At 41.7% G+C, this 25,038-nt stretch overlaps 1 protein-coding gene across 19 annotated transcripts in view; it reads left to right on the forward strand.

Annotated features, from left to right (window-relative positions):
- Nucleotides 1–18,264, forward strand: part of TNS3 (tensin 3) — a 340,704-nt gene extending 322,440 nt beyond the window's left edge. For all 19 annotated transcript variants that reach the window (XM_007061354.4, XM_027823761.3, XM_027823765.3 and 16 more), the window contains 7 exons: nucleotides 477–572; nucleotides 2,938–3,015; nucleotides 5,619–5,696; nucleotides 10,922–11,090; nucleotides 12,639–12,707; nucleotides 12,827–12,853; nucleotides 14,408–18,264. In XM_007061354.4, the coding sequence (XP_007061416.2) occupies nucleotides 477–572; nucleotides 2,938–3,015; nucleotides 5,619–5,696; nucleotides 10,922–11,090; nucleotides 12,639–12,707; nucleotides 12,827–12,853; nucleotides 14,408–14,552 (662 nt within the window). In that variant the 3' untranslated portion in view covers nucleotides 14,553–18,264. The remainder of the gene's footprint in view (nucleotides 1–476; nucleotides 573–2,937; nucleotides 3,016–5,618; nucleotides 5,697–10,921; nucleotides 11,091–12,638; nucleotides 12,708–12,826; nucleotides 12,854–14,407) is intronic.
- Nucleotides 18,265–25,038: the final 6,774 nt, after the last annotated feature.

The raw sequence follows: 25,038 nt of genomic DNA on the forward strand, positions 1-25,038 counted from the left end.
CGGTTGCCAGCTCTTGTCGTTAGTGGGTACATCAGAATTTTTGACCTTGTTTCTTCCATATTTCCTTTTCGTAGCTGCCATTGATTTTTTGTCTTGACTTGATTTCCAACCCCCCTATTTCTTCCCTTACTTTCAGGAGAAAAAGAAACAACCAGCTGTTTTCCTTGACCTACTGGTTCCTATAAAATGTTGGGACACATCCTGGAGGTTTTGGACATTGGTACCCATCTAGGTGTCAACCAGAGGCAGAATTGTTGCAGGCTGGGAGTGATTATCTGTAGATAACATGCTATACAGTGCCTGTTTCATTGCGGATGGTGACACAGCAGTAGAATAGCTAGTGCACTGTCTGAATGCTATGTATAGAGCATTCACTTGTTCTAAGGAAGGCAGCTATGATAAACACTTCCTAATTTGTGATCCCCGTCTCTTATTCACTGGCTTACTTCATGTGTTTGTTTTCTTTTTTTCTACAGTGGGGGATTTGTCAAATGAGCTTGTCAGGCATTTTCTGATTGAATGCACCCATAAGGGAGTGCGGTTGAAAGGATGCCCAAACGAGCCATATTTTGGTAAGTGCTGTACATCAACGGGACATGAAAAATGAGGATATTTTGCTTACAGCCAGACTGCTTCATAACGTAGAATGGAACATGAGAGGAAATGTCACACAAAGATTGTGAGATGGTTTCTGCAGGAACCTATTTTAGTATTGTCATGATAATGGCCTTCTATATCAATCTATATGACCACATAAGAAAAAAGCACATTGTAGTAGAGGACATTCCAACTAGAGCATTGTAATGTGATGGAAGCACATCGCTTCTTGTTAGACTGCCCTAACAGGAATAGATGTACTAAGAGCAGCTTCTCTTTGAAGTAAAGATGACCCCAAAGCAAACCAAAAAAAAGGGGGGGGGGGTTAAACTTTGTCAGTTTGAGATGGGAGGTATTTCAAACCTGAGGTTTTAGTTCAGTCCTGCCTCTAACTTGAAGCATGTATCCAAGGTACTTGTAGGGCCCACTGCCATAATATCTGAGCACCTCACAATCATTTAATTGATTTATCCTCACAACACCCCAATGAAATAGGTAAGTCCTGTCACCTCCATTTTAAAGATGGGGAACCGAGGCACAGAAAGACTAGTTTCTTTTGACTTGCCATAGGACTTTGGTCCAATGTTCCCTCTAATTTTTTCCATCCATGTGCAGAATGAACTTTGTTATGAGCACCAATATCGAGGAGATGTGCGCCACCAGTAGAAACAAAAAACCTAGATATAATATATATTTTTTAAAAGTTACCATAGGGATAATTACTCCAGCCAGGATAAGTTAGGCATTTTAGAACTCACTGCTCAAATAATTAAATTTAAGCACAACAGAGAAATCAAATTATGAAATGCATAGGCCAAAAAACTAAAATAACAACACTCTGAAAAAATAAAATTACAGAGAGTATATGTGCATTGCAAGAAGTACCAAGAAGTAACAACAGTAACACAAGTATGTGTTGGGAGATGTGTGTGAGAGAAACAGAGTGTGTGTGCGTGTGTGTGAGAGAGAGACACAGGCACAGAGTGTGTATATGCTGGCTACTGGGGAAGTGTATGAGAGACCGTGTGCTGTCTATTCAAGCACAGCAGCACTCACCAGTCTGAAGGCTCATTCAGACCGCAGCAGCCCCTAGCAGCTCCGTCTAACTCCCAAGTCCTATAGCTCCTCCCCAAGTAGCCAGGTCAGGCACTAGACTGATGATTTGGGGCCTGAATTGGGAGGAATCTTCCCTGCCTGAGCTGTGGAGTGGCGACATGTCTGTATAGCTATTTCACAGACTACTCTTGCTGCCCTTACAAGGTGCTATCCATAATGGGGATACTTCACAATGGGGATCCTCATGCCCATCTCCAAGTTCATCTGTGATGCCACCCCCCTTCTGCATCCAGCCATTCCCTGCCCCCAGCAGCTACAAAGGACCCCTCTATGGCCATGCTCATTAGGGCTCAGATCTCTGAATTGTTGGGCAGCATCAACTCCCAGTGACATCAACAAGAAAGGAAGGTGCTCAGCAATTGTAAGATTGGGCCCTGGGCTCTGATTTTATAGCAGTTGTTGGTAGTCTATAGAAAATAATTTAAAATAAATCCATCTATAATTTTCTCCAGAACTGAAATATTGTTGGGTTATTTGTTCATATTTTTCAGTGACTGGAACGAAAGGCAACTTCCTTTTGCACTAATAGACTGGCCAATCACCTCTCCAGATATAGAGTGTAAAATGTGCATTGACATTTTAAAGAGAACAGAGGGTCCAGATCCCTTAGGTGGAACTGAAAATCTCAGCCTTGCTATATAGTTTACAGCAAATGGTGTCTCAGGGCACTAATTAGAAGGAGACATGATTTAATGTGGGATATCATACAGATGGCCTCACCTGGGGAGGTGGTGAATTCACCTAGCTTTTCTTTTTTCCATTAAAACACAAACCAACTCGACTGCCTGGTGGTTAGAGCAGGGAACCAGAAGTTAGGACTCCTGAGTTATTTTCCCAGCTTTTCCACTGCCTCACAGCGTGACATTGGGCAGATTGCTTAGCTTGTCTGTTCTTACCTGCCTCTTATGGGTGTTGAGACTTAATATGTTAATATTCGTAAAGCACATTATCATTGTCATCTTTCTCTTTAAAGTAAATTATTTAATCAGATGAAGGGGAGAGGGAACTGCAGTTCATGTAAAAGGAGTTAGACGCAATAAATTATGAGAAGATGGATCTTTTAAAAATTACCAAAAAAGGTAGTTGTTAAAGTGCCTTAGGGGGAAAAATGTTTTAAAGGGTTTTCTTTAGCCTGTAAGTTATTGAAAAGCGAACATACCTCGTAAGCATTCTATTTGTGCACAAAAAGTAATCTTGCCTGTCTTGTTGTTCTTTTAACCACAGGGAGTTTGACAGCTTTGGTGTATCAACATTCCATTACTCCTCTGGCATTACCCTGCAAACTACTCATCCCAGACAGAGGTATGCTAGTCAAAATACAAAATAAAAGTGATACGCAACCAGGGATCCACTTCAAAATACCTATATCTGAAGGCAGGTGAACATGTCAGGGTAAAGTTCTGAACAAGAAAGTGTAGGAAAGAATGTCAGACAGTTGCCAGGCAGCTTTTGTCCAAGCTGCAGTTTGGAATTGATTAGTACTGTGCAGGGCCGGCTCTAAGATTTTTGCCGCCCCAAGCAAAAAAAATTTTTGGCCGCCCCCACTTTTTTTTCGTGCCTCCCCACCTCCGGCTCCGCCCCAGCTCCGCCCCTTCCCAACCCCTTCCCCAAATCCCCGGCCCCGCCGCCTCCCCCGGGCGTGCCGCATTTCCTCCTCCCCCTATTGCTTCCTGTGGCTCCCCCCGCCACAACTCCCCGCCCTAGCTCACCTCCGCTCCGCCTGCTCCCCTGAACACGCTGCTGCTCCGCTTCTCCCCCCTCCCTCTCAGGTGAGGGAGAGGCGGTGCATTCAGGGGAGCAGACGGAGCAGGGGTGAGGGGGGAGCGCAGGAAGTAACGGGGCGGGGGTGAAGGAACCGCTCCCTGCCCCAGCTCGCCTCCGCTCCACCACTGCTGCTTCCCCTGAGTGTGCCGCCACCTGGCTTCTCCTCCCTCCCTCCCTCTCAGGTGAGGGAGAGGCGGTGCATTCAGGGGAGCAGGCCGAGCAAGGGTGAGGGGGGAGTGCAGGAAGTAACGGGGGGGGAGGGTAGGTTTGAGGAACTGCTCCCCCCCATCTCGCCTCTGCTCCACCGCCGCCTCCCCCGAGCGCGCCGCCGCCCAGCTTCTCCTCCCTCCCTCCCTCCCTCCCAGGCTTCCTGCACGTGCAGCAAGCCTGGGAGGGAGCGGGGAGAAGCAGAGCAGTGGCGGCGTGCTCAGGGGAGGAGGCAGAGCTGGGGCGGCGAGGGCACATTTCTAGGGCTGGCACCGGAATGCCGCCCCTAGAAATGTGCCACCCCAAGCACCTGCTTGTTTTGCTGGTGCCTAGAGCTGGCCCTGGTACTGTGATGCCCCAGTAATAAACATATATAACTCCTGGTGATTAGCACTGCAATCCAATATTTAAAAAAAAAATTATTTTGCAGATTTGACATCACACCCAGGTATAGTTAGATTCAACTAGTCTTTACTCAAGCACAGGTAGCAAGAGTCCTCTAAGGGGGAAAAGTAGGATTTTAAAAAAGCGGATACCCTTACGGTGTAGTTGAGGAAAAGAAACAGCAGTTTATGCAGGTCTAAATATTGCAATAAATAAATATTAAAGAGCACATAGAGTATGGGGCTATAATTCTATTTTGGGTTGTGGTGACTCCATAAATTTCTCTAGCACCATCAACAAAAAAGCTTCTGTGTATTTTTGGCCCATAATTCAGTTGTCTGTTTATTCTCCCCTATAAAGCAAACACCAGATGTATTACTGAAATGTTAAACATTCTTGCGGTTTTCCATTGAACTCTTAAACTTTTCTGCTCCTAAAGGCTGTATGTCTGTGTACTCTAACATAGCATTCGAAATATGTAAATCCATATCTTAATGAAGCCATTTAAGCAGAATAACATACTGTGGAAGAATGTGGATCAGAGATCTGTCTTTAGATAGCTAGATAGAAAAATCACTGCGATGGGTGCGCTCACGCCACCTTTCCTTATCAGATAAAATTGGAAGTTCATTTGGTTCTAGCAGAAAGTTTACGGTTGAAACGTTTGTCTTTTTGCACTGGACGAGCCTACTGCAGTGAAATGAATGTATCTAGTCTGATACAATCAAGCCTTTTAATGTAGAGATGGAGTTAAAGCATGAACTGTCTTTTGTCTCTTATTCTGGTCCTGATTCATACAGCACTAAACATGTACTTAACTGTAAGCTTGTGAGCGGTCCGATGGTAAGCAGTGAATCTGGGCCTCTGTTTTTCTTGATCATACTGAAAGAGAAACCATGTCATACCCAAATATAGCCCCATATATAGGTTCTGTACAGCCTTTTACAAAACTGAAAAATCAAAATGTGTCTGAGGGTTTTTTTAAAAAATTCTAGCAGAAAGATTCTAAAACAAACCTTCCAGTGCTGTATTTACAGCCTACAAATTGTACCATTCGCTTGTGCCATGAGTACTTGCAAATACAGATTCAGAAGCGGACGCAAAAAAGATGAAATTGACCAGATCAATTTCACTGATCAAATTTCAGTGTGTTCTGCTAAAGCGATGAATATAAATTATAGCTCTTCAAATTAATCTTAAAATTATAAGAGGATTTTTTGTAACCTGAGTGAGGAAATAGGTAGATTTAAAAAGCATTTCGACATGATGATGTCTCTTTCAGCAGTAATACATAATTATCTGTGATCAGCACGAAACCACAGGGTTATTAAGTGCTCTGCTACTAGCACCCCAATAAATTGTGCCTCACGTGTATAATCACACATCCTGGATGGAATTGTGCCATTGCGGGGATTTTTTAATGTTTCTGGTGAAGAGTCGTCCGGTATAGGGAGGTCATAATTTCAAGACCTCGACTCCTAGTTGACTTTCTGGATTGACCTCTCAATCCAAGTCGCAATAGAAATGTGTGTGGTGGTTCATATTTGCAGATCCCTTGGAGGAGATCGCAGAAACAGCTCCACAGACTGCTGCAAACTCGGCAGCAGAGCTCCTAAAGCAAGGTGCAGGTTAGTACATTTCTCTTCCGTTTGATGACATTACAGTTGTTTCCAAACGTACGTTACAAGAAGGGCGTGGTGGGTGGGGGGGAGAAAAACAGGCGGCTGAGGGTGAAAAAAGGAATTGGGTAAATTTAAAATGCCACTGAGAAGTATGTAGTGTACCGGATCTGTGCATGTGAGGGAGGGTGCAATGTTGCCCTCTAGAGCCTGGCCCACAGAGTGAAGGATGTGCTATTACTACCAACGAAGTGATGGAGATCTGTGTTGAAGGATGAGGTTTCTAGTTCTGTCTCGTGTGTGTGTGTGTGACTGTCTGCAGTATGGAGATTTGTAAAATGAGTAGCCAAACCTACAAATGCTCATTCTTCACCTGAGACGATATGATGCGAAGAAATGAAGTATCTGATTCCTTGGTCATCCTGTTTTATTGTTAAGGGCCCTTATTCTTCGCTGTGATTCAGCAGCTCCCTGCCACTCTAGCAAAATAAAACCACCTCTTAGGGTCAGCTTAGGGGACAGAGAGGATTCCTTAGCATGCGGCAGTCCCTGGATGCACAGAGTTGCCATAGTGACTCACTGCACTACCCCACACTCTCAGCCTCAAGTGCAGTGGCCATGCCTTAGGGAAAGGAACCAGATCACTCCTACATCTCAGTGATCCCTGGCTGCTAGAATGGCCTTCAGGCTGCTCTAAGTTGTACCACAGGATCAGATTGGCATCTGGTGGCCCAACGATCAAGGGAGGCAGTGCTATATTTGCCACCTCCTCCCTGACCTGCATCAGTCGAAGAAGCCACAGACCAAAAGATCTTGACCAAGTGTTTTTTAGTCTTCAGTTGTCAGAGTGCTGTACAGTTGCTCTGATACATTATTGAGCATTCGGCAAAGGGCAGGGCTATTCCAAGCAGCTATCTGTTTTGTTTTGACTTTTTAAAAGTGCAGTGGCACTTCAGATGATATAGTTGAGCAGGAATGTGTGGCTGAGGCAATGGTCAGTCTTGGCTAGGCTATGCTGGACGCAAGCACGCATTGGCATTTCTCTTTGCCATTACCACTGCAGCGGGTGTGGTGGCCACTAGACTTGGAGCCAAGGAGGAGGAATTTAAGAAGGAAAAGTTCTATAAATAGACTCAGCATAATAGGCACACATTTCCTCTTGAGATCTAGCTGGGTTCTCATTATCCAGGACATGTAACCTTCCTAGGGAAAAAGAAATAATAGCTTGTTTTTTTTATTCATCTGGGGACTAGTTGTTAGGCAGCTCCATCTGGGGAATGTCGCATCAAAAGATAATTCGCATCAAAGAATGGAAATTTAATAACCATCTTGGCATATCTAATTTTGAAACAGGGGCTTAGGACTTGAATAGGAAAGTTGGAAGGGACATGATGTTTTTGCCCTACCACTTGGAGTGTCTTGTTCCAGAGTTGGTAGCCTGTGACATTTCACATTGACTTTGTTTAGTTCAAACATTTTTTTCTCCTGTCGCACAAACATTCTCAATATGGAGTTCAGCATGAAAGCCCAGACTCTAAACAGATACCCAAGCAACCGAGCTTTTATTTAAACAACTATGGTTTGATTAAAGCAGATGCGATCCCCAACTGCTGCCCTAACGTTAATCATTTCTTCAGCTAAATGAGAAGAACGGTGCCGTCTGTTACCCAGTACAGAATCTAAGTGCCAAATCTTTTGTTTCTCAAATAGTTTTGAGGCTTCCATCATGTGTTTGCTGTATCTCATTGTCTCCACTGGGGGGCAGGCCCTGTGGTAGTGCAGATCTGAGAAATGGGAACCCCAAAAGTCTGGAGGTCTGGAATCTATAGAAGCCACTTACAGAGATCTCTGGCTTTCCCCATGGGCAGTTCCTTACTCCATTAGCCTCCAGCCTTCCCCTGTGCTTGGTAGCACTCTCTCATGCTCTGCATGTTTCCCAATTTACATGCATTTTCCTTCCAATGTATATTTAGACCATTGTGGGAATGTCCAGTCCAAATGGCACCGAATGACCATACCGGGAGTAGCATAAATTACAATAAAGTTGAAGAACGTGCCGTATTGAGTAGCTTGCTTCCCCAGCTCAAATAGATGTGACTCCAAAGGAGCAGCTATAGAATGAAGAGAGGACAACTACATTGTAGGGAAAATGCTATCACATAACCAACTGTTTTTTCAGCTTGCTCCCAACGCAGTTTCTAAGGGATTACTGCTGTTGATTCCCCTTTGTCCCACATATCAGATAAGAGCACATATTATGCACCAAAATTAGGGATTCCTTCCAGTCTGTTCCCGCAAAAAGCTGTATTAATCATAAGGCTACACCACTATCTTCCATTTGACATTCCTTTTGGTGCTTCCCAAAATGTCTAGGAAGTGGATGATATATTATTTATTCTGTCTAGAGAAAGGACAGACTCTAGAGAAAGGCAGTAAAATCCCATTGGAGACCTATCCGCAGCAAAAAAGTGAGCTGTTTGGTTTAGGAACAAAAGCATATGAGGCTGTTGGCACCAATGGAACGTCTGCTGCAAAAGAAAGGGAATCTCTCCATGCGAACATCACAAGTGATTAGAAATGTGACCGTGAATCCAGGCTAGTTTCCTGTGAGGAAAAGCTCTCGATTGCAAAACTATAGATTTGAACCAAACGTAGAATAATTATGTGAAAGATAGCGGCTTTGTAACTTGGAGTGGTATTTAGAATTCTGGACAGATAAATTACAGCGAAGCATTCATTAATTAATGCTCCTTCAAACTCTCCCTCCCTCATTTCCCTGAAATTTGTCTTTCAATGAAATAAATTATCATTAATTCAAACAAAGATGATTGAGGCTAACACAGCAATATGTTTTATGATTTTTTTCATTGTGATAAGGAAATTTTTGGTTTCTGGCTGTCTGAAGTTGAACCAAGTGGAATTTAAATGCAGATAATTGGCTCACATCACTGTATTTTCTCAGCCTTTTCATCTTTTAACTTGGAATGTCCACCTTTGAGCCAAATTCTTCATTGACTTACATCCCAAGTTAAAGTGAGTGGGTTGCAAATATGCAGAAAACTTGCTTGATAGTCCTGCTGGAATCACAAGCTTGTTCAGTCTATATAAAAACAGTTTGTAGTTTGAAAGAGCCATGTATTTTCAGTGGAAAGTATGGAGAAGACTTTGCCTGAATTACAGGACAGTAGTATGAAAAGAGAAATAGTTAGACATAATTTGGTTTTTTTGCTCTCCTAATCATTTGGTATGGTATGACGTTTGAATTTTCAGTACTGGTTAATACATACTACTCAACACATGTTAACTAACTTTAAATTCTAACATGGACAGCTGCACGTTTGTGTCAGGACACACATTTTGTTAGTATTTGTGTGAAACCAGTGATGTTGCACTGAAGAGTAGGACTAAACATGCTTTACGGTTCCAGAAGGGTTCTTACTTGGTTGTAAGAAATTATTCTGGATTATCTAATCCTCTGTCTCTTAGGTCCCAATTCAGCAAGGTACTTAAGCTTGTGCCTAGTTATAAGCATGTGTGTACAGTAGAATCTCAGAGTTACGAACATAAGAATGGCCATATTGGGTCAGACCAAAGGTCCATCTAGCCCAGTATTCTGTCTTCTGACAGTGGCCAATGCCAGGTGCCCCAGAGGGAATGAAAAGAGCAGGAAATCATCAAGTGATCCATCCTCTGTCGCCCATTCCCAGTTTCTGGCAAACAGAGGCTAGGGACACCAGCCCTGCCCATCTTGGCTAATACCCATTAATGGAGCTATCCTCCATGAATGTATCTCGTTCTTGTTTGACCCCTGTTATAATTTTGGCCTTTACAACATCAGAGTTACGAACAGTCAACCACACACCTCATTTGGGACCAGAAGTACATAATTAGGTAGCTGGGGAGGGAGCGGAGAGCAAGCACAGTATAGTACTGTGTTAAATTTAAACTATTAAAAAAATATAGGGAAAGTTTAAAAAAAGATTTGACAAGATAAGGGAACTCTGTGCTTGTTTCATTTAAATTAAGATGGTTAAAAGCAGCATTTTTCTTCTGCATAATAAAGTTTCAAAGATGTGTTAAGTCAGTGTTCAATTGTAAACTTTTGAAAGAACAACCATGACATTCATTTCAGAGTTGTGGAAAACCTCCATTCCCAAGGTGTTCGTAACTCTGAAGTTGTACTGTAGTTCTCTTACGTAGCTTGCTGAATCAGGGCTTGAATGCCGATTGCCGTTTTTGTACAAGAGGTCAGGTATCATGTACACTGAAATATTGCACGGTGAACTGTAGAGCAATTATTGAAAGATGTCAAATTCTATGAACTACTGATCATACAGAAACACTGAAATTAATCGCAATAGACTCTGAAACGCTGTGGGATGGTAGATTAGATTTTTACCTGTGGTTTCATAGAATTACAGATATTGCTTTAGGACTCAAGTTGGTTTCCCAAAAATTGTCACACCCTAAGTAGAGCCCATTTTTTTAAAGTTTGGACCCAAAAGATTTGAAATAATTATTTTTATTTTTCTTAAAGTTGCTTTGAACTGAAACGATAACACCCACAAAAACCCCTCTGAAAGTAAAGGAAGTAGAATTACACAACAATTGTCATTTTTTTGTGGAGAGAAGACATTCTTGTTGTTTTGCCAAACAAGTGAATAGTTTCATTTGCGTGCAATTTAAACACTGTTTGAAAGTGTGAACGCCTGTGAACTGATCCTGCAAACATGTGGATCCTGGAGTTTCTGTGTTATCTGCAGTCACTGAATTTGAAGGCCAAGGTACTCTGTTTCTCCTCCCACAGCCGAATGGTTGCAGTGATCATTCCCAGGAGTGCCATCTCTTAATGCTGTGCTTTGTGTTTTATCAATTTGTATTCATGATTTGGATTTCAGAAGTACCTAAAGGCTCCAGTGAGGGATCAGGGCCCCATTGGACTAGATATTCTAAATTAAGCAAACTGTCTCTAAATGTAAGCAAAAAGATTGGCAGCCTCTCCCCCCAAAAATTTACAATCTTGTGTTAAGGCACAACCACGGGACAAGACAAAACAGAAGGGGAAGATGACAATGGGACACTGGAACAAGAACATCTTATTAGTTAGTAATAGTTCTTCACCACCGGCCTGACTGTTGGCAAAGGTGGAAAATTGTGAAACAAAAAGAATCAAACAGGACTCAACTAAGCAAAACCAAACCTAGCTCTTGAATCCTATCCTCTGTTCTTTACAGCATGCAATGTTTGGTATCTGAACTCTGTGGAAATGGAGTCCCTCACAGGCTATCAGGCAGTGCAGAAAGCCCTGAGCATAACACTGATGCAAGATCCGCCTCCCATCTCTACTGTTGTCCATTTCAAGGTGTCTGCTCAGGGGATCACACTGACAGATAATCAAAGAAAGTAAGTGAAGTGGGGCTTTTGGCTCTGGCCAGACACTGCTGTTAGGGTGATCAGACAGCAAGTGTGAAAAATCAGGACGGGGGTGGGGAGTAGTAGGTGCCTATATAAGACAAATCCTCAAATATCGGGACTATCCATATAAAATTAGGACTTCTGGTCACCCTAAATGCTGTACATAGAGCAATTCCACAGCAGTTTTATCATTCTAATCCCTTTCTACAGTCTCCATATGGCTCATATAGTAATAACACAGTTTCTTTGATCTAAATAAGTAGAGAATCAGGCCCCACATCAGATTGGGCTTGATGTGGTACTGAGCTATTAACACTTCATCCAAACGGCACCTTCCACATCCTGATGTTCTGTAGGTGGAATTTAATGATCTCATATAACATTTTCTAAGAGAGCACAGGGTAATTCCAGTGCCCTGGCCAGCACTCCCCACCTATCCTGCTCACTGAATCAGACGGTAATGTCCTATGTACACTGTTGCAGAGCAGTGTTGGCTTAAGTGGACACTGCACTCCCATCTGTATTCAAGATATTGCTTTGGTGTGCTTAGTGCATGGAAACTGTTGTATTAAAAATTATGTTCACTTGCTGAATACTACTAGGGTAGCTACACCGGGGGGGGGGGGAGATTGTTTAAAATTACAGGCCAAACTCAGACCCACTGATTTCAAAGGAGCTGCAGTCATTTGTACTAAGTCTGAATTTGGAAGGCCAAACCATAAGCCACAATTTTCAAATGTGAGCTGGTAACTTTAGATACCTAACATAGCCTGATTTTCAGAGGTGCTGTGTTCTCGCATTTCCTATTCAAGTCACCTCTGTTTAGGTATCCAACCTCAAACACACAGGTTTGAGAATTCTGGCACCAAGTTGAACACTGAAAGGGAGTTTTCTGGCCTGTCCCTCATGGGCCATTATCTTTATATTATTATTCTACGCTATTGGGAAAACAAGCATGGGTTTATTCTTTTGGTTGTGGTGGGATACTTCCTTGTCTCTTAACCTGTCGCCTGGCAGAGGATTGATTTCTGCTAATATGTAGAAGCCATAAAGGAAAGAATAAGCTACTAAACTTAAAAATATGTGGTTATTAAGTTCCATCCTTATGTTACTGATCCTTTTATTACTGAGACATTTAAATGAGGCAGTGGTTGCAAAGTGGTATGCTTCCTAAATAGAACCATAACCATGAGCCTTATTTCTGCACTGAGGGTTCAATCTTCCAGGCTGCTACCTTCAACTGCTATATCATGCATGTTGAAGGCATTCAACAGCACTCAGTACCTGGAAGGATTAACGCTTAAGTTTGACTCTTGTGTAACATATGCTGACATATTTTCCAAAGCCCTCAACACCCAGCAACTCCTATTGTGACAGAGTCCTGGGTGCTGAACACTTTTGAAAATCTGGCTACTTATTTTGGTATCTAAATGGGAGCTGAGCTTTTGGCAATCTGGCCCAGGGAGTTTAGTCTATTTCTTGAATCCTTTTAGAGTCATAAAGTTGTTTAAAACTCCTTTTATTCTCTTCTATCAGACTCTTTTTCCGAAGACATTATCCAGTCAACACTGTTATCTTCTGTGCTTTGGATCCCCAGGACAGAAAGTAAGGACGATGAATGCCGTTTCTAATAGATGTTGTTGATGATGTTGACCTACAACAAACTAATGTTTTTTTCCTTTGTATTTCCCACCTCTTGATACTCCCTTCCTTCATGCAACAAGATGGATGAAAGAGGGACCTTCAGCAAAGTAAGTTGATAGTGGTCCTAGTCTGTGTATTTACGTGGTCATATTGTATCGCAACTAAACAGCTTTTTAACCTAGGAAAGTACTTCAGACTTGATGATGTGCTTTAAGTTTTCTCTTAAGTTCCCAGACCCTACTTTAATCCTTAACCAAATATATTTAAAGAGTTGCACTGCTGGAGACCTAAAGCATAAAACACATTAAGGTGGAAATAATATACCCAGTATTGGATAGGGTATTGTGTTGAGGGAGAGTAGCTCCAAAAGTTTCTTGCTTCCTACTTTGAATAGTTTAGTGAATTTTAAGTTTAAAATAATTGCTACAGGAAATTTGAGGCCATGCTAATGTTATTATGTCATAACAATTATGCCCCCATTTAACTGCTTTCCCTGCTCCACACATACACACACACTCTCACTCACTTTATCTGTTGTGCTGAAAATATTGAAGTGCCATTACCTGCAGTTTTACCTTATAGTAGACAGTCTTGTTGGTACCAACTTTTCTTTTTTGATTTAGCATTTGCAGAAATGGGATATTTTTGGAACTCCCACAGCATATGGAAAAGGGACCCAGTGTCTTTCTCTCTATATTCTCTTGCACTTCTCCCTTACATAAATAGTGCAATAGATATTAAAAATGCTGTTTGGGGAGGGATTAGATAGTTTGGAGGCTTGGTAATGGGATACAAATAGAACCTTGCATCTATACGGTGCCAGTCTGAATCCGGCCCAGGCTGGATTGACTGAAGTTGTTAACTCTTTGTTGGTTAATGTGGAATGAGTTAAATGGTCCAGTCCAGTTCCGAGGGAATAAGGACCCACATAGTAAAAAACACTGCCACAATGGTACCTTTTTGTTGGCAGATCAGTAAGGCCAAGAACTAAAGTATCTGGGGATAGAAATTGCCTAGAGATGGATCCTTTCTAGTTGTGAGTTGAAGCATTTTGGATGGACATTATACGGAAACTTTCATTCGTCTTATTCTGTCTGAGAGGACTATAATTTCTAGGACCATTTTAAAAAAGTCACTCGCCTTGGGTATTGGATGGACTTCAGCATTAAACACATTAGTTTTTATAGGGTCTTCTAAATTAAGAGCTTTCTTATTAGTTAGAAAAGTGGAAGGAGGGAGCACCTCTGCAATTCAGGACCTAGTTATGTCACGTCAGGCACCCAGAACATGTTACACAAAATTAGCGTATGCTTTTTAAATAGTAAGTCTAAGTGAATTGTCCAGAGTTTTAGAGTGAGTCAGTGACAGAGCCAGGAATAGAAACATGGTCATTTGATTTCTCTCCCCCCTGACCTCTCCCCCGCCCAGTCCTGTGCCCTACGTACTGCTGAACCACATGGTCTCCACTAACAGCAATCAAAGTCAGGTGTTGCTAACTCTCTAAACTGGTGTGACAAAAGTAGGTGCATTTACTGGAACCCTGCAGCAAAGTACTTTCTTTTCCAAAAAGTAATGTTTGGTGGAGGAAAGTAAACCTTTTGCTTTTTTTGAAATAAGATGCCTTCTGTTCTGTAACATGTTTTTGTTTTTGCCTCCTGCAGAGTGTTCGGATTTGTTGCAAGGAAGCAAGGCAGCGCCACGGATAACGTGTGCCACCTGTTTGCAGAGCACGATCCAGAGCAACCTGCCAGTGCCATTGTGAACTTTGTATCAAAGGTCATGATTGGTTCCCAGAAGAAAATCTGAAGCCTTCCTAGCCTTTGGTTCAGAGCTCTTCACTGACTGGGGGAAGGCAGCGTGGGAGAAAAAGCGTTCTTGGGAGTTTGCAGCTACATTATCCAAACCTAACCATTCCCAAGAAGGAAAGCAGAGGATGTTCCATCTCCATAATGTTACAAAGAGTTTGATCCTTTCTTTGAAGATGCCTCTGACCTATCAAAGCATTGTATTTTTACATCAAAGGGCAAAATTGTGAGTGAATGCAGTTGGATGCACCAAAACCCACATAATCCATGTCTGAATTAAACAGAGAAGAAAGGCTTTATAGTGCAGGTTTTTAATTATATTTTCACGCACCATTTTCCATCTTGTATCAGAAAAGGAAGAATTTGCCAACTCATTAGATCATGCCTTTTTTTTTTTTTCTGTAGGAAAATTTATTAGAACCACAAGCATTCTCTTAGACACTTGCCACAGTTGCATCAGTGGTAGCTATAGGCCTGGCAAACCGATGCTCTTAAGAGAGTGGTGGTTTGTGAAGGACCATTTGCTCTTCCCTTCATCTTTATATGATAATGGTGGGAGTTGACTGAGAAGGGGGAAGATGTAAGTTAGGGAAAGGTTAGTGCAGGTTGATTTCTTTTAAAAATGGTGCAGAGACATGGATTTTCCAGGGACATTACTCCATGTTTAGTATAAAGAAGGCTGAGTTTATTTAGCTTGTATAATTTTAAATGGGAGAGGGATAACCAAAAAGAGTCGTGTGGAGAAAGCTTGATGTATTCTGTTAATGGTATTTTTGTTATTATTTTTATATGAAGAGTTAAGCAGGAAAGATGCTGTATGTTAATAATCACAGGATAAAAATGAGGGAAAAGCAAAGAAGAAAATGATTTTATATAATTTATATTTTTGCCTCTGCCAGATTATTTATAGTAGACGTCAAATCTTGATATATTATATGAGTGTTCTTATAGTAAAGCCATTCATGATCTTTGCCTTCTTAGTTTTATTTTGCATAAGTATAGTATGTCGCATGTGCCTTACTATAGGGTAGAGTTTCATATTTAGACTCTTGTTTTACAGTATTAAACCACTTCCTAGCTCATGTGTCTCTGAAATAATGCTTTGACTATGAAATCGGTCCTCCCTCCTCATAGTTTCTTACATACATAGGTTCTTTTTGACAGATTTTTTTAATGAAAGGTGGGGTTTCGTTTTTTGTTTTTCAATTTGTATGGATTAGTGTTAAATTTTATAGGTGAATTTTTAAAATAATTTCTTGAGTCAAGAAATCCAAAAGGGAAAAGAATATTTTTTGTTACTCTTATCCATGTCCAAAACAATCTGTCACACGTGTCCTTCATATGTCCGAGTAAGCCAACGTAGTGGCATCTGTATTTTACAAAACTAAATGTTATGCTATAGTTAGTTTTATAACAAAAATATATATACTATAAAGTAGGGTAGGTGACTTGTAGTAATTTTCTGTGAGAGCGGAGGGCCCATTTGAAGTCTATTGCAAAATTCCCATTCACCCAAAGGGAACAGGATCAGGGCCAGAAACAGGAATTGGAAGTTACAGACAACTGAAATTCCCAATTGTTTGACATGCCAGACATTTCTGTTCCTTCGGTTTGAGGGCCAAATCTACACATCAGTGACCTGATGTATAAAATGGTGCAGGGTTCTGTGCACACAGTCACAAGAGACAGTGGGCTGAGTGGTAACTATCCCCACTCTGAGACTTAAATTGCTTCAGTCTTTTTTTACCAGACAATAGTTAGGAGGGATAGGAAAAATTATAGAGTTGGCTTAAATAACAGCTTCCCTCCTATCCTGATCCAAAAACCATTCGCACACAAACACACACATAAGTTTCAGAGTAGCAGCCGTGTTAGTCTGTATTTGCAAAAAGAAAAGGAGTACTTGTGGCACATTAGAGACTAACCAATTTATTTGAGCATAAGCTTATGTGAACTACAGCTCACTTCATCAGATGCATGCAGTGGAAAATACAGTGGGGAGATTTTATATACACAGAGAACATGAAACAATGGGTGTTACTATACACACTGTAACCAGAGTGATCACTTAAGGTGAGCTATTACCAGCAGGAGAGCGGGGGGCAAAAAACCTTTTGTAGTGATAATCAAGGTCCTAACACAAGTTGTTCTAACTTTTATTAACAGACTCCTTTTTTTAGAATTGGAAGAACCACAGGCACCTTATGCAGGGGCCAAGGACAAAATTTGTTACCAAATTATTTGTATAACCATGAATTCAGTGTAAATAATTGTGTGCTTTTGTATGGGGGCTTCGGGCAAGATCACAAATTAATGTATTTGGACCAGGAAGTGGTTTACATTAGTAACAGTGGGCATTGTATGTATATAGAAAGGTTAGGCAGTTCAAAGTAAAGCTACCATTGAAGCAACAATGGCAAGTGCCTCTGATTTGTACCAAATATTTTCATTCTTCCATCAAACAGGTTAATTAATCAAACAATGTTTTTGTACCATCTAAAAAGAATGCCGTGTGATTCTTTATTTGGTAATGTTGATCCCTTTCAAAAACATTGGGACCAGTGGGCCAAGTAGGAATTCTGATGGGTTCCATTAGAATAAACAAATTGGTCTCTGTTGGTTAATGTTGGTCTCTTTTGGTTTCATTTGGAGGACCCACATCCTCAGGAACCAGAAGGCTGATAGATCCATTACTCGGTTCTGAAACCTAGCTGGCCAGCTGGAACTTATTGAATATTCTCAAATGAAATTTCTCCTGCATTCCAGCTGGAGATTCTTCACTCGGGACATCAGCAGAGTCACACCCGCACTCAGTCTAACCCATCGGGTGAATTATGGCTCTCGGATTCTGTGTGAGATAAGTTAGGTTTGAGTGTCCCCATAAAAGCTGGTGTCAGCCACTGTGCAGCCTTTGGCCCCATTCCGCTAAGGATGGAAAGTTTGATTTCCAATAGACAGGCTTTGCTACTGTGGGCCTTATTCTGCATTCCTTGTGAATTCTAAAAACCTATTGAATTTGGTGGGCTTTTAGGAGCACTAGGAATTCAAGTCTGGGCTCTTCAAGGTGCTTACCTGGGGACTTAGGTTGCACTGAGTAATGGGAAGGAGGAAATTGCCATAGTTACTAAGAGACGCTTTCTTATGTGTGTTCCTTTTTATGGTATATTATCACATGCTTTGTTTTCATATGGAATATATTTAAAAACACAAAGCAAAATAGTACAGTAAATATAACTGTGTAGTATATACATAAACACATTCATACAACTTTGGTTCATGGTAAATACATGACTAAATAGTATAGCACTTTCCTTCTAAGGATTTTGATAGATGTGTATATGCAGCCTCATAAGTAATGCCAACAAAGTTGCCTCGTGTATTTAACCACGCTCCTATTAACCTGCTTGTTAAATGTGCTACTATAATCTTACAGTGTTAAACTACAAAAATGCTGAAAGCCATGTTTTTAAAGGTTTTTAATTAAATGGTTCCCATGTATCCAAAAGTATCCTTAAAATTTTAATGTTTCCTTCTCTGCCTTACCTATTAGTGAACACTTTTTGCCTTTTTCTTGAAACTGTAAAAAACAAAACAAACAAAAAGTCTCCAGTATGTAAATGAATGTTCTATAAATTCTTTGTATAGTCATTTTCTCTGTTCTTTAAATATCAACTCTATTCAGATGATAATAAAATTATAAATTTGAAATCTCACAGCACAGTGTGAAAATGGTCCGTTTTGAAGTGATTGAATAACCTTCCCCAGATGACAGGCTTCATGCTGCTCCCTCTGACTAGCGGCATTTTGAGCCAAGATTTTGTGTCCTCTGTCATCATAACCCCCAATCAAGGCTGTCACTATGACATAGGACCTGTGCCACAGAGAATTGTAGCCTAACTGAGACGATCGTTCACCCGCCTCACGCAGCGGAATAGGACTTTCAAACCATTCAGCTGGCACCTCCACCCTCCCCCTAAAATAAACCAAAGATAAAAGTGAAAGAGAGAACAGAACGGAACTCCATTAGAGGTGAAAACAGTTGCTTCATTGAAAGTACAGTTTGGAGTAACCCTTTTCTTTATAATCAACACAGAAATCCTGAATTTCAGGAAGACTCCAATTAGCACTATGGAGCGTCAGGGCAGTTGTTAGATTTCCTGGCTGTCTATACATTGCATTTTCATTAGGGTTTAGGAATTGCTCTATATAAGGTAATCAATATTTGAACTATACTGTACTTAGAAACTTAAGCTACCAGCTGACCTTCTGGGAAATATAGCTTTGTATTTATTTGATACTTGTCATATAATTTAAGAATCCAGTAAGTAGAAGCTGTAATTCCATATTTCTGAGGCAGTAAGAAAAAGTGTTGATAATGCCCTGTCTATGGGGAAGAGAAAGGAGGGAATTTTTAATTCAATGCAGATGACTGTTGTTCATCATTAAGGACAAATGTGAAGTGTAGGCATAAGGCTTTGGGAACTGATCATGAAAGGTCTTTGTCAGAGTTAACCAGACTACTCCATGGACAATGGCTTGACCTGCATAATTTTGTCTTTGAAAGCAGACTCAAAAGAAATTCAAAACCTTTCTTTGTCAAGGCAGTTCAATGAATTTTGGAAATGCCCTAAAGTGAATGGTTGGGTAATTAAGAAGATCACAGGCTGCTTCTGTGTGAGCTAAAGAGAACTTGGATTAGAGCAATGGTTCTCAAACTGTGGGTTGGGACCCCATAGCGGGTCGTGACCCCATTTTAAAGGGGGCGCCAAGGCTGGAGTTAGACTTGCTGGGGCCCGTGGCCAAAGCCCGAGCCCCGCTGCCTGGGGCCAAAGCCCAAGGGCTTCAGCCCAGGATGGCAGGGCTTGGGTTACAGGCCCCTGGCCTGGGGCTGAAGCCCTTGGGCTTCGGCTTTGACCCCCTCTCCTGGGGCAGTGGGGCTCGGGCAGGCTTAGGTTTTGGTCCCCCATCCTGGGGTCATGTAGTAATTTTTGTTGTCAGAAGGGGGTCGCGGTTCAATCAAGTTTGAGAACTCCTGGATTAGAGAACTGTTGTGACAGTGCCCCCCCCCACCCCCCCCCTACAGACTGAACCTAGCTTGTTGCTGTCATTGACACCTGGCAGAAGGGTGTCATAAGTTAGAGTAGGCTATAACTACATAAAGGAAATTAGGACTAGGGCTAAAACAGAATTTGAAGGTCTAACGCAAATAGCAAGAAATGCTTAAAGTATATCAGAAACACAAAGTGGGTGAGCTGGACACAAGGGAGCAATTAAGAAGTATAAGGACCTTGCTGAGGAGCTAAATGAATAATCTGTATCACTTTTCAACACAAAGGATATTGCGGAGATACTTAACCTGGATCTAGAGGGGTTTTTCCCCCCCCATTTTCCTGGTCATAAAGATCAGTCATAGACTGACAGAAATGTAGGGCTGGAAGGGACCTTGGGAGGTCATCAAGTCCAGTCCCCTGCATTGAGGCAGGACCAAGTAAACCTAGATCATGTCTGACAGGTGTTTGTCCAACCTGGTCTTAAAAACCTTCAATAATGAAGATTCCACAACCTCCCTTGAAAGCCAATTCCAGTGTTTAACTGTCCTTATAGTTGGAAAGTTATTCCTTATATCTAACCTAAATCTCCCTTGCTGCAAATTAAGATGATTACTACTTGTCCTACCTTCTGTGGACATGGAGAACAATTGATCACCGTATTCCCTCTAACACCCCTTAAATTTGAAGACTGTGATCAGTTCCCCACTCAGTCTTCTTGTCTCAAGATTAAACATACGCAGTTTTTTTAACCTTTCCTTATAAGTCAGTTTTTGTTGCTCTCCTCAGGACTCTCTCCAGTTTATCCCCATCTTTCTTAAAGTCTGACACTCAGAACTGGACACAATATTCCAGCTGAGGCCTCACCAGTGCTGAGCGGAGTGGGACAGTTACCTCCCATGTCTTACATACAACATTTCTGATAATGCAGCCCAGAATGCTATTGGCCTTTTTGCAACTGCATCACATTGTTGACATATTCAGTTTGTGATCCACTATGACACCAGATCCTTTTCAGCAATACTACTGCCTAGCCAGTTATTCCCCATTTTGTAATCATGCATCTGATTTTTTTCCTTCCTAAGTGTAGTACTTTGAACTTATCCGTATTGAATGTCATCTTGTTGATGTCAAACCAATTCTCCAAGTTGTTATGGTCATTTTGAATTCTAATCTTATCCGTCAAAGTGTTTGCAACTCCTCCCAGGTTGGTGTCAGCCACAAATTTTATCAGCATACTTGCCACTCTATTATCCAAATGATTAATGAAAATATTGACTACTACTAGACCCAGAACAAACCTCTGTGGAATGCCACTGGACATACCCTCCCAATTTGACAGCAAACCATTGATAACTACTCTTTGAGTATGGTCTTTCAACCAGTTTTGCACTCACCTTATAGTAATGCTAGATCACATTTCCCTATTTTGCTTTCAGAATGTCATGTGGGACTATGTCAAAAGCCTTACTAAAATCTACTGCTCCCCCCGTCCACTTGACCAGTAACCCTGTCAAAGAAGGAAATTTTGTTGGTTTGGCATGATTTGTTTTTTCTTGACAAATTCATATTGCTATTAATTATCAACATATTACCCCCTAGGTGCTTACAAATTGATTGTTTAATAATTTCTTCCAGTATCTTTCTGTGTTTTAAGTTAAGTTGATGGTCTATACTTCCCCAGGTCCTATATGTTCTCCTTTTTAAATATAGGTTCTGTGTTTTCCCTTCTCCAGTCATCTGGGACCTCACCTATCCTCCATGAGTTCTCAAAGATAATTGTTAATGGTCTGAGATTGCTACAAATAGGTGTTAAATATCCTAGGGGGGAATTGCATCAGGCCCTGCTGGCCTGAATGCATCTAATATATCTGAATAGTCTTTAGTCTGTTCTTTCCTTATTTGGGGTTGCTTTCCTTTCCCCTCATTGTTAATATTAATTGTGTTAAGTATCTTGTCAGAGACTGATATAGCAAGGAGACATTCAATGAAACGGAAAGGTGGCAGTTTCAAAACTGATACAAGGAAATGTTTTTTCACAGAACAAATGAGTAACCTGTGGAACTCATTGTCACAAGATAGCATGAGGTCAACAGCCTGGACGTATTGTTAAAAAAAACACACCCTGGGCATCATATTTATAACAAGAACATCCATATTTATAGTAGTGAATATTTTTTAAAAAGCCATACACACGAGTTTTGAAAGGGATATAAATCCTCATGCTTCTAGGTACAAGTCTATCTCTAACAGCTGCTATTAACCACCGTTGGAGACAGAATACTGGATTAGATGGACCACTGCTGTGATCCAGTCTGGCAATCCTATATTTTACCGGATTACAAAATTAGTGGATTTGCAGTGGTGTTGTAGCCACGTTGGTCCTGTGATATTTGGGAGAAAAGGTGAGTGAGAAAAGACATCAGCAGACCAACCTCCCTCTCCCCTCTGTCTCTCTCTCTCACACACACACAGCAGCAACATTCCACAGTAATGGTTTGCTTTGTCACGGAGCAGATAAGCAGCTGGTTGTCAGAAACAGAGCTTTGAAAGGGGATATCCGCATTCCTACAGCTGAGTTCAAAACAATGACAAAAGTGGCCACTTGACTTAAGGGGATTACGGGACATACCCGGAGGCCAATCACAGTGCAGTAATGCAACCCCTCATTCACACTGACACTGGGGCATTTCAACCCAGGTGCAACAAGCATTATGCTTCTCGTGGAGGTGGATTACCAGGAGCGCTCCAGCTGCAGAGTCCAGGCGCTATACGTGCCTTGCCAGTGTGGACGGGTCGGGACCTAGGGCACCTGGGGCTGCTTTAATGCACTCTAACTTGCAAGTGTAGCCAAGCCCTATGATGAGCTTTAACAATGGAACCCCACAGACAACTATATACAGTACAAGAAACCACAGATCACCACCCTTACCTTCACAGAGCCAGTAACCACCACAAACACACCAAGGCATCTATCTACCGCCACACATTCAGATACCAAGAATATGGTCAGAAGAGAAAATCCAGGATACACACCTTAGAACAGGGGTCGACAACCTTTCAGAAGTGGTGTGCCGAGTCTTCATTTATTCACTCTAATTTAAGGTTTCACGTGCCAGTAATACATTTTAATGTTTTTAGAAGGTCTCTTTCTACAAGTCTATAATTACATACAACAATAGTTTAGTTATATAAGTAAATAAGGTTTTCAAAATGTTTAAGAAGCTTCATTTAAAATTAAATTAAAATGCAGAGCCCCCCCCCCAACCGGTGGCCAGGACCCGGGCAGTGTGAGTGCCACTGAAAATCAGCTTGCATGCTGCCTTTGGCACGCATGCCATAGGTTGCCTACCCCTGCCTTAGAACATGTAAAACTGCCTTCACCAAACAAACAAGGACACCACCAGAGAAGTAGGTCACATCATGGAATGGGCCACTCAAATATCCCAAGAGAACTGCTTCAATATAAAAAAAAGCCCACCTCTAACCGCACACCCCTAGTTGTCATCTATCAACCCATACTCAATGGGGACCACATCCTGAAAGAAATCTTTTCTGATTTCTGATCCCTTCTTCTGGCCTTCAAACAATCCCCAACCTCACCAAGCTCATCACCAGAAGCAAACTCCGCCGAGACCTGGACACATTCACTTAAAGGGGCACTAGACTCTGCCGTAACACCAGGTGCAAAACCTGGAGACATAGCTCCCCTGCTACAATCGTCAATACACTTCTCAACACACCTTTCAAGATCTATGGATCCTACACACACCCATCACAACCTGTGGCGTACTTCATCCAGTGCACTGAATGCCCCAGTAACAAATATGTAGGTGAAATCAGACAATCACTACACTCTCCAATGAACTCACACCGGAAAATGATAAAAGGCAAAAACACCTGTGGGTGAACACTTTTTACAGCGCAATCACTCCATATCTGACCTATCAGTCTTCAGTCTCAAAGGAAACCTGCACAACACTTTCAAACGACAAGCCTGAGAGCTTAAATTCATAACTTTGCTAGAGACTAGATATAGTTTTCATAAAGACACTGGATCTATGGCTTATTACACCAATCTGTAACCCACTAACCCTTCTTTTTTCCCTATGACTGTGAGGTATTAATGGCTACTTCACCTTGAATGGTCTCTTACAATATGTGTTAACTACTTATGCTAAACAATCTGTTCAACTTTTTATTTAGCTGTGACATTCTGAGTACCTTTCCCAGACCTGAAGAAGAGCTCTGTGTCCCTTGCAAGCTTGTCTCTTTCACCAACAGAAGCTGATCTAATACAAAATATTACCTCACCCACCTTGTCTCTCTGAAATTAGTGGATGCAGCAGTGCAGTAGAAGTAATACGCTTTGGGCCATTAGTTTTTAAGCAGAACTGCCCATTCAATCCCCTAGAGAGTTATGTTTAAAAAGAAGATGGCTGCTGGATTTTAGGAAAGCTTGCAATACTGCATCTCATAAAATCATATTGGAAAAAATAATTCATGTAGGACTTGGACTAAATGACTCTCATGCAAACAGAAAACTGACTACCGATAGTCAGTGGCCATGTTTCAAATCAAGTGGGGGACTGCAGGGAGTTCTATTAGGCTTGAGGTTTAGGCGGTTCCCAATTGATCCCCAAGCTGCCCAACTAGCTCCCTTTTGAATCTCAGATCACATCACATATATTAATTGATGTCAGAACAAGCTTGCAAGAAATACTAGAAATAGGGCTACCTAATGGTTAGAGTAGGGCCCTGGGAGACAAGAGTTTTGGGGTCTAGTTATGGCTATGCTGCTGACTCTCTCTGTAGCTTTGGTTTTCCCATCTGTTAAATCAGTGTAATAATATCAGCCCTCACCCACCCTCAGTAAAGTGCTTTGCTCCCTCATGGTGGGCCACTGAGCTAGAACATATCAGCGCGTTCCAGTCTCTGGCAGAGCTCTTGGCTCAGGCTGAAGAACACTCCCCAGAAAACATTCCAACCACCACTGTAAGCACAGAGAGGAGAGCGAGGCTGCTGGCTGAAAAATGATGAGTGTTTTTAAAGTGCCCCTCATTGCTCTTGCACCATGCTCCCTCTTTCTCTCTCATTAGCATTTATCCCAGTTCCGCTCCCTGCACTTATGATTCTCTCTCACTCCCACTTTCCTATCTCCCACACTGACTGGAAACTGCACCCAGCTAAATGTATCTGTCTATCCTTTCTTCTCGCCATGCCGCAACTTCTGGTGTAGGTGAAGCCACACCCACGTCTGACAGAGCTGCAAGCCCTATTCCCAGCTTCCCCTCACGTAGAAGTTTCCTGTGGAGCGTGTGGCGAAACATTCGTGGGCCTGGTTCTCAAGTGCCTTATGATATGCCTGTAGCGTGAAGGGTAATGTAGAGGCACCTCAAATCACTTCAGTTTTTACCTTTAAATACATTTTTTGCAGTG

Source organism: Chelonia mydas, chromosome 2, assembly GCF_015237465.2.
Source record: "Chelonia mydas isolate rCheMyd1 chromosome 2, rCheMyd1.pri.v2, whole genome shotgun sequence".
NCBI lineage: Eukaryota > Metazoa > Chordata > Testudines > Cheloniidae > Chelonia > Chelonia mydas.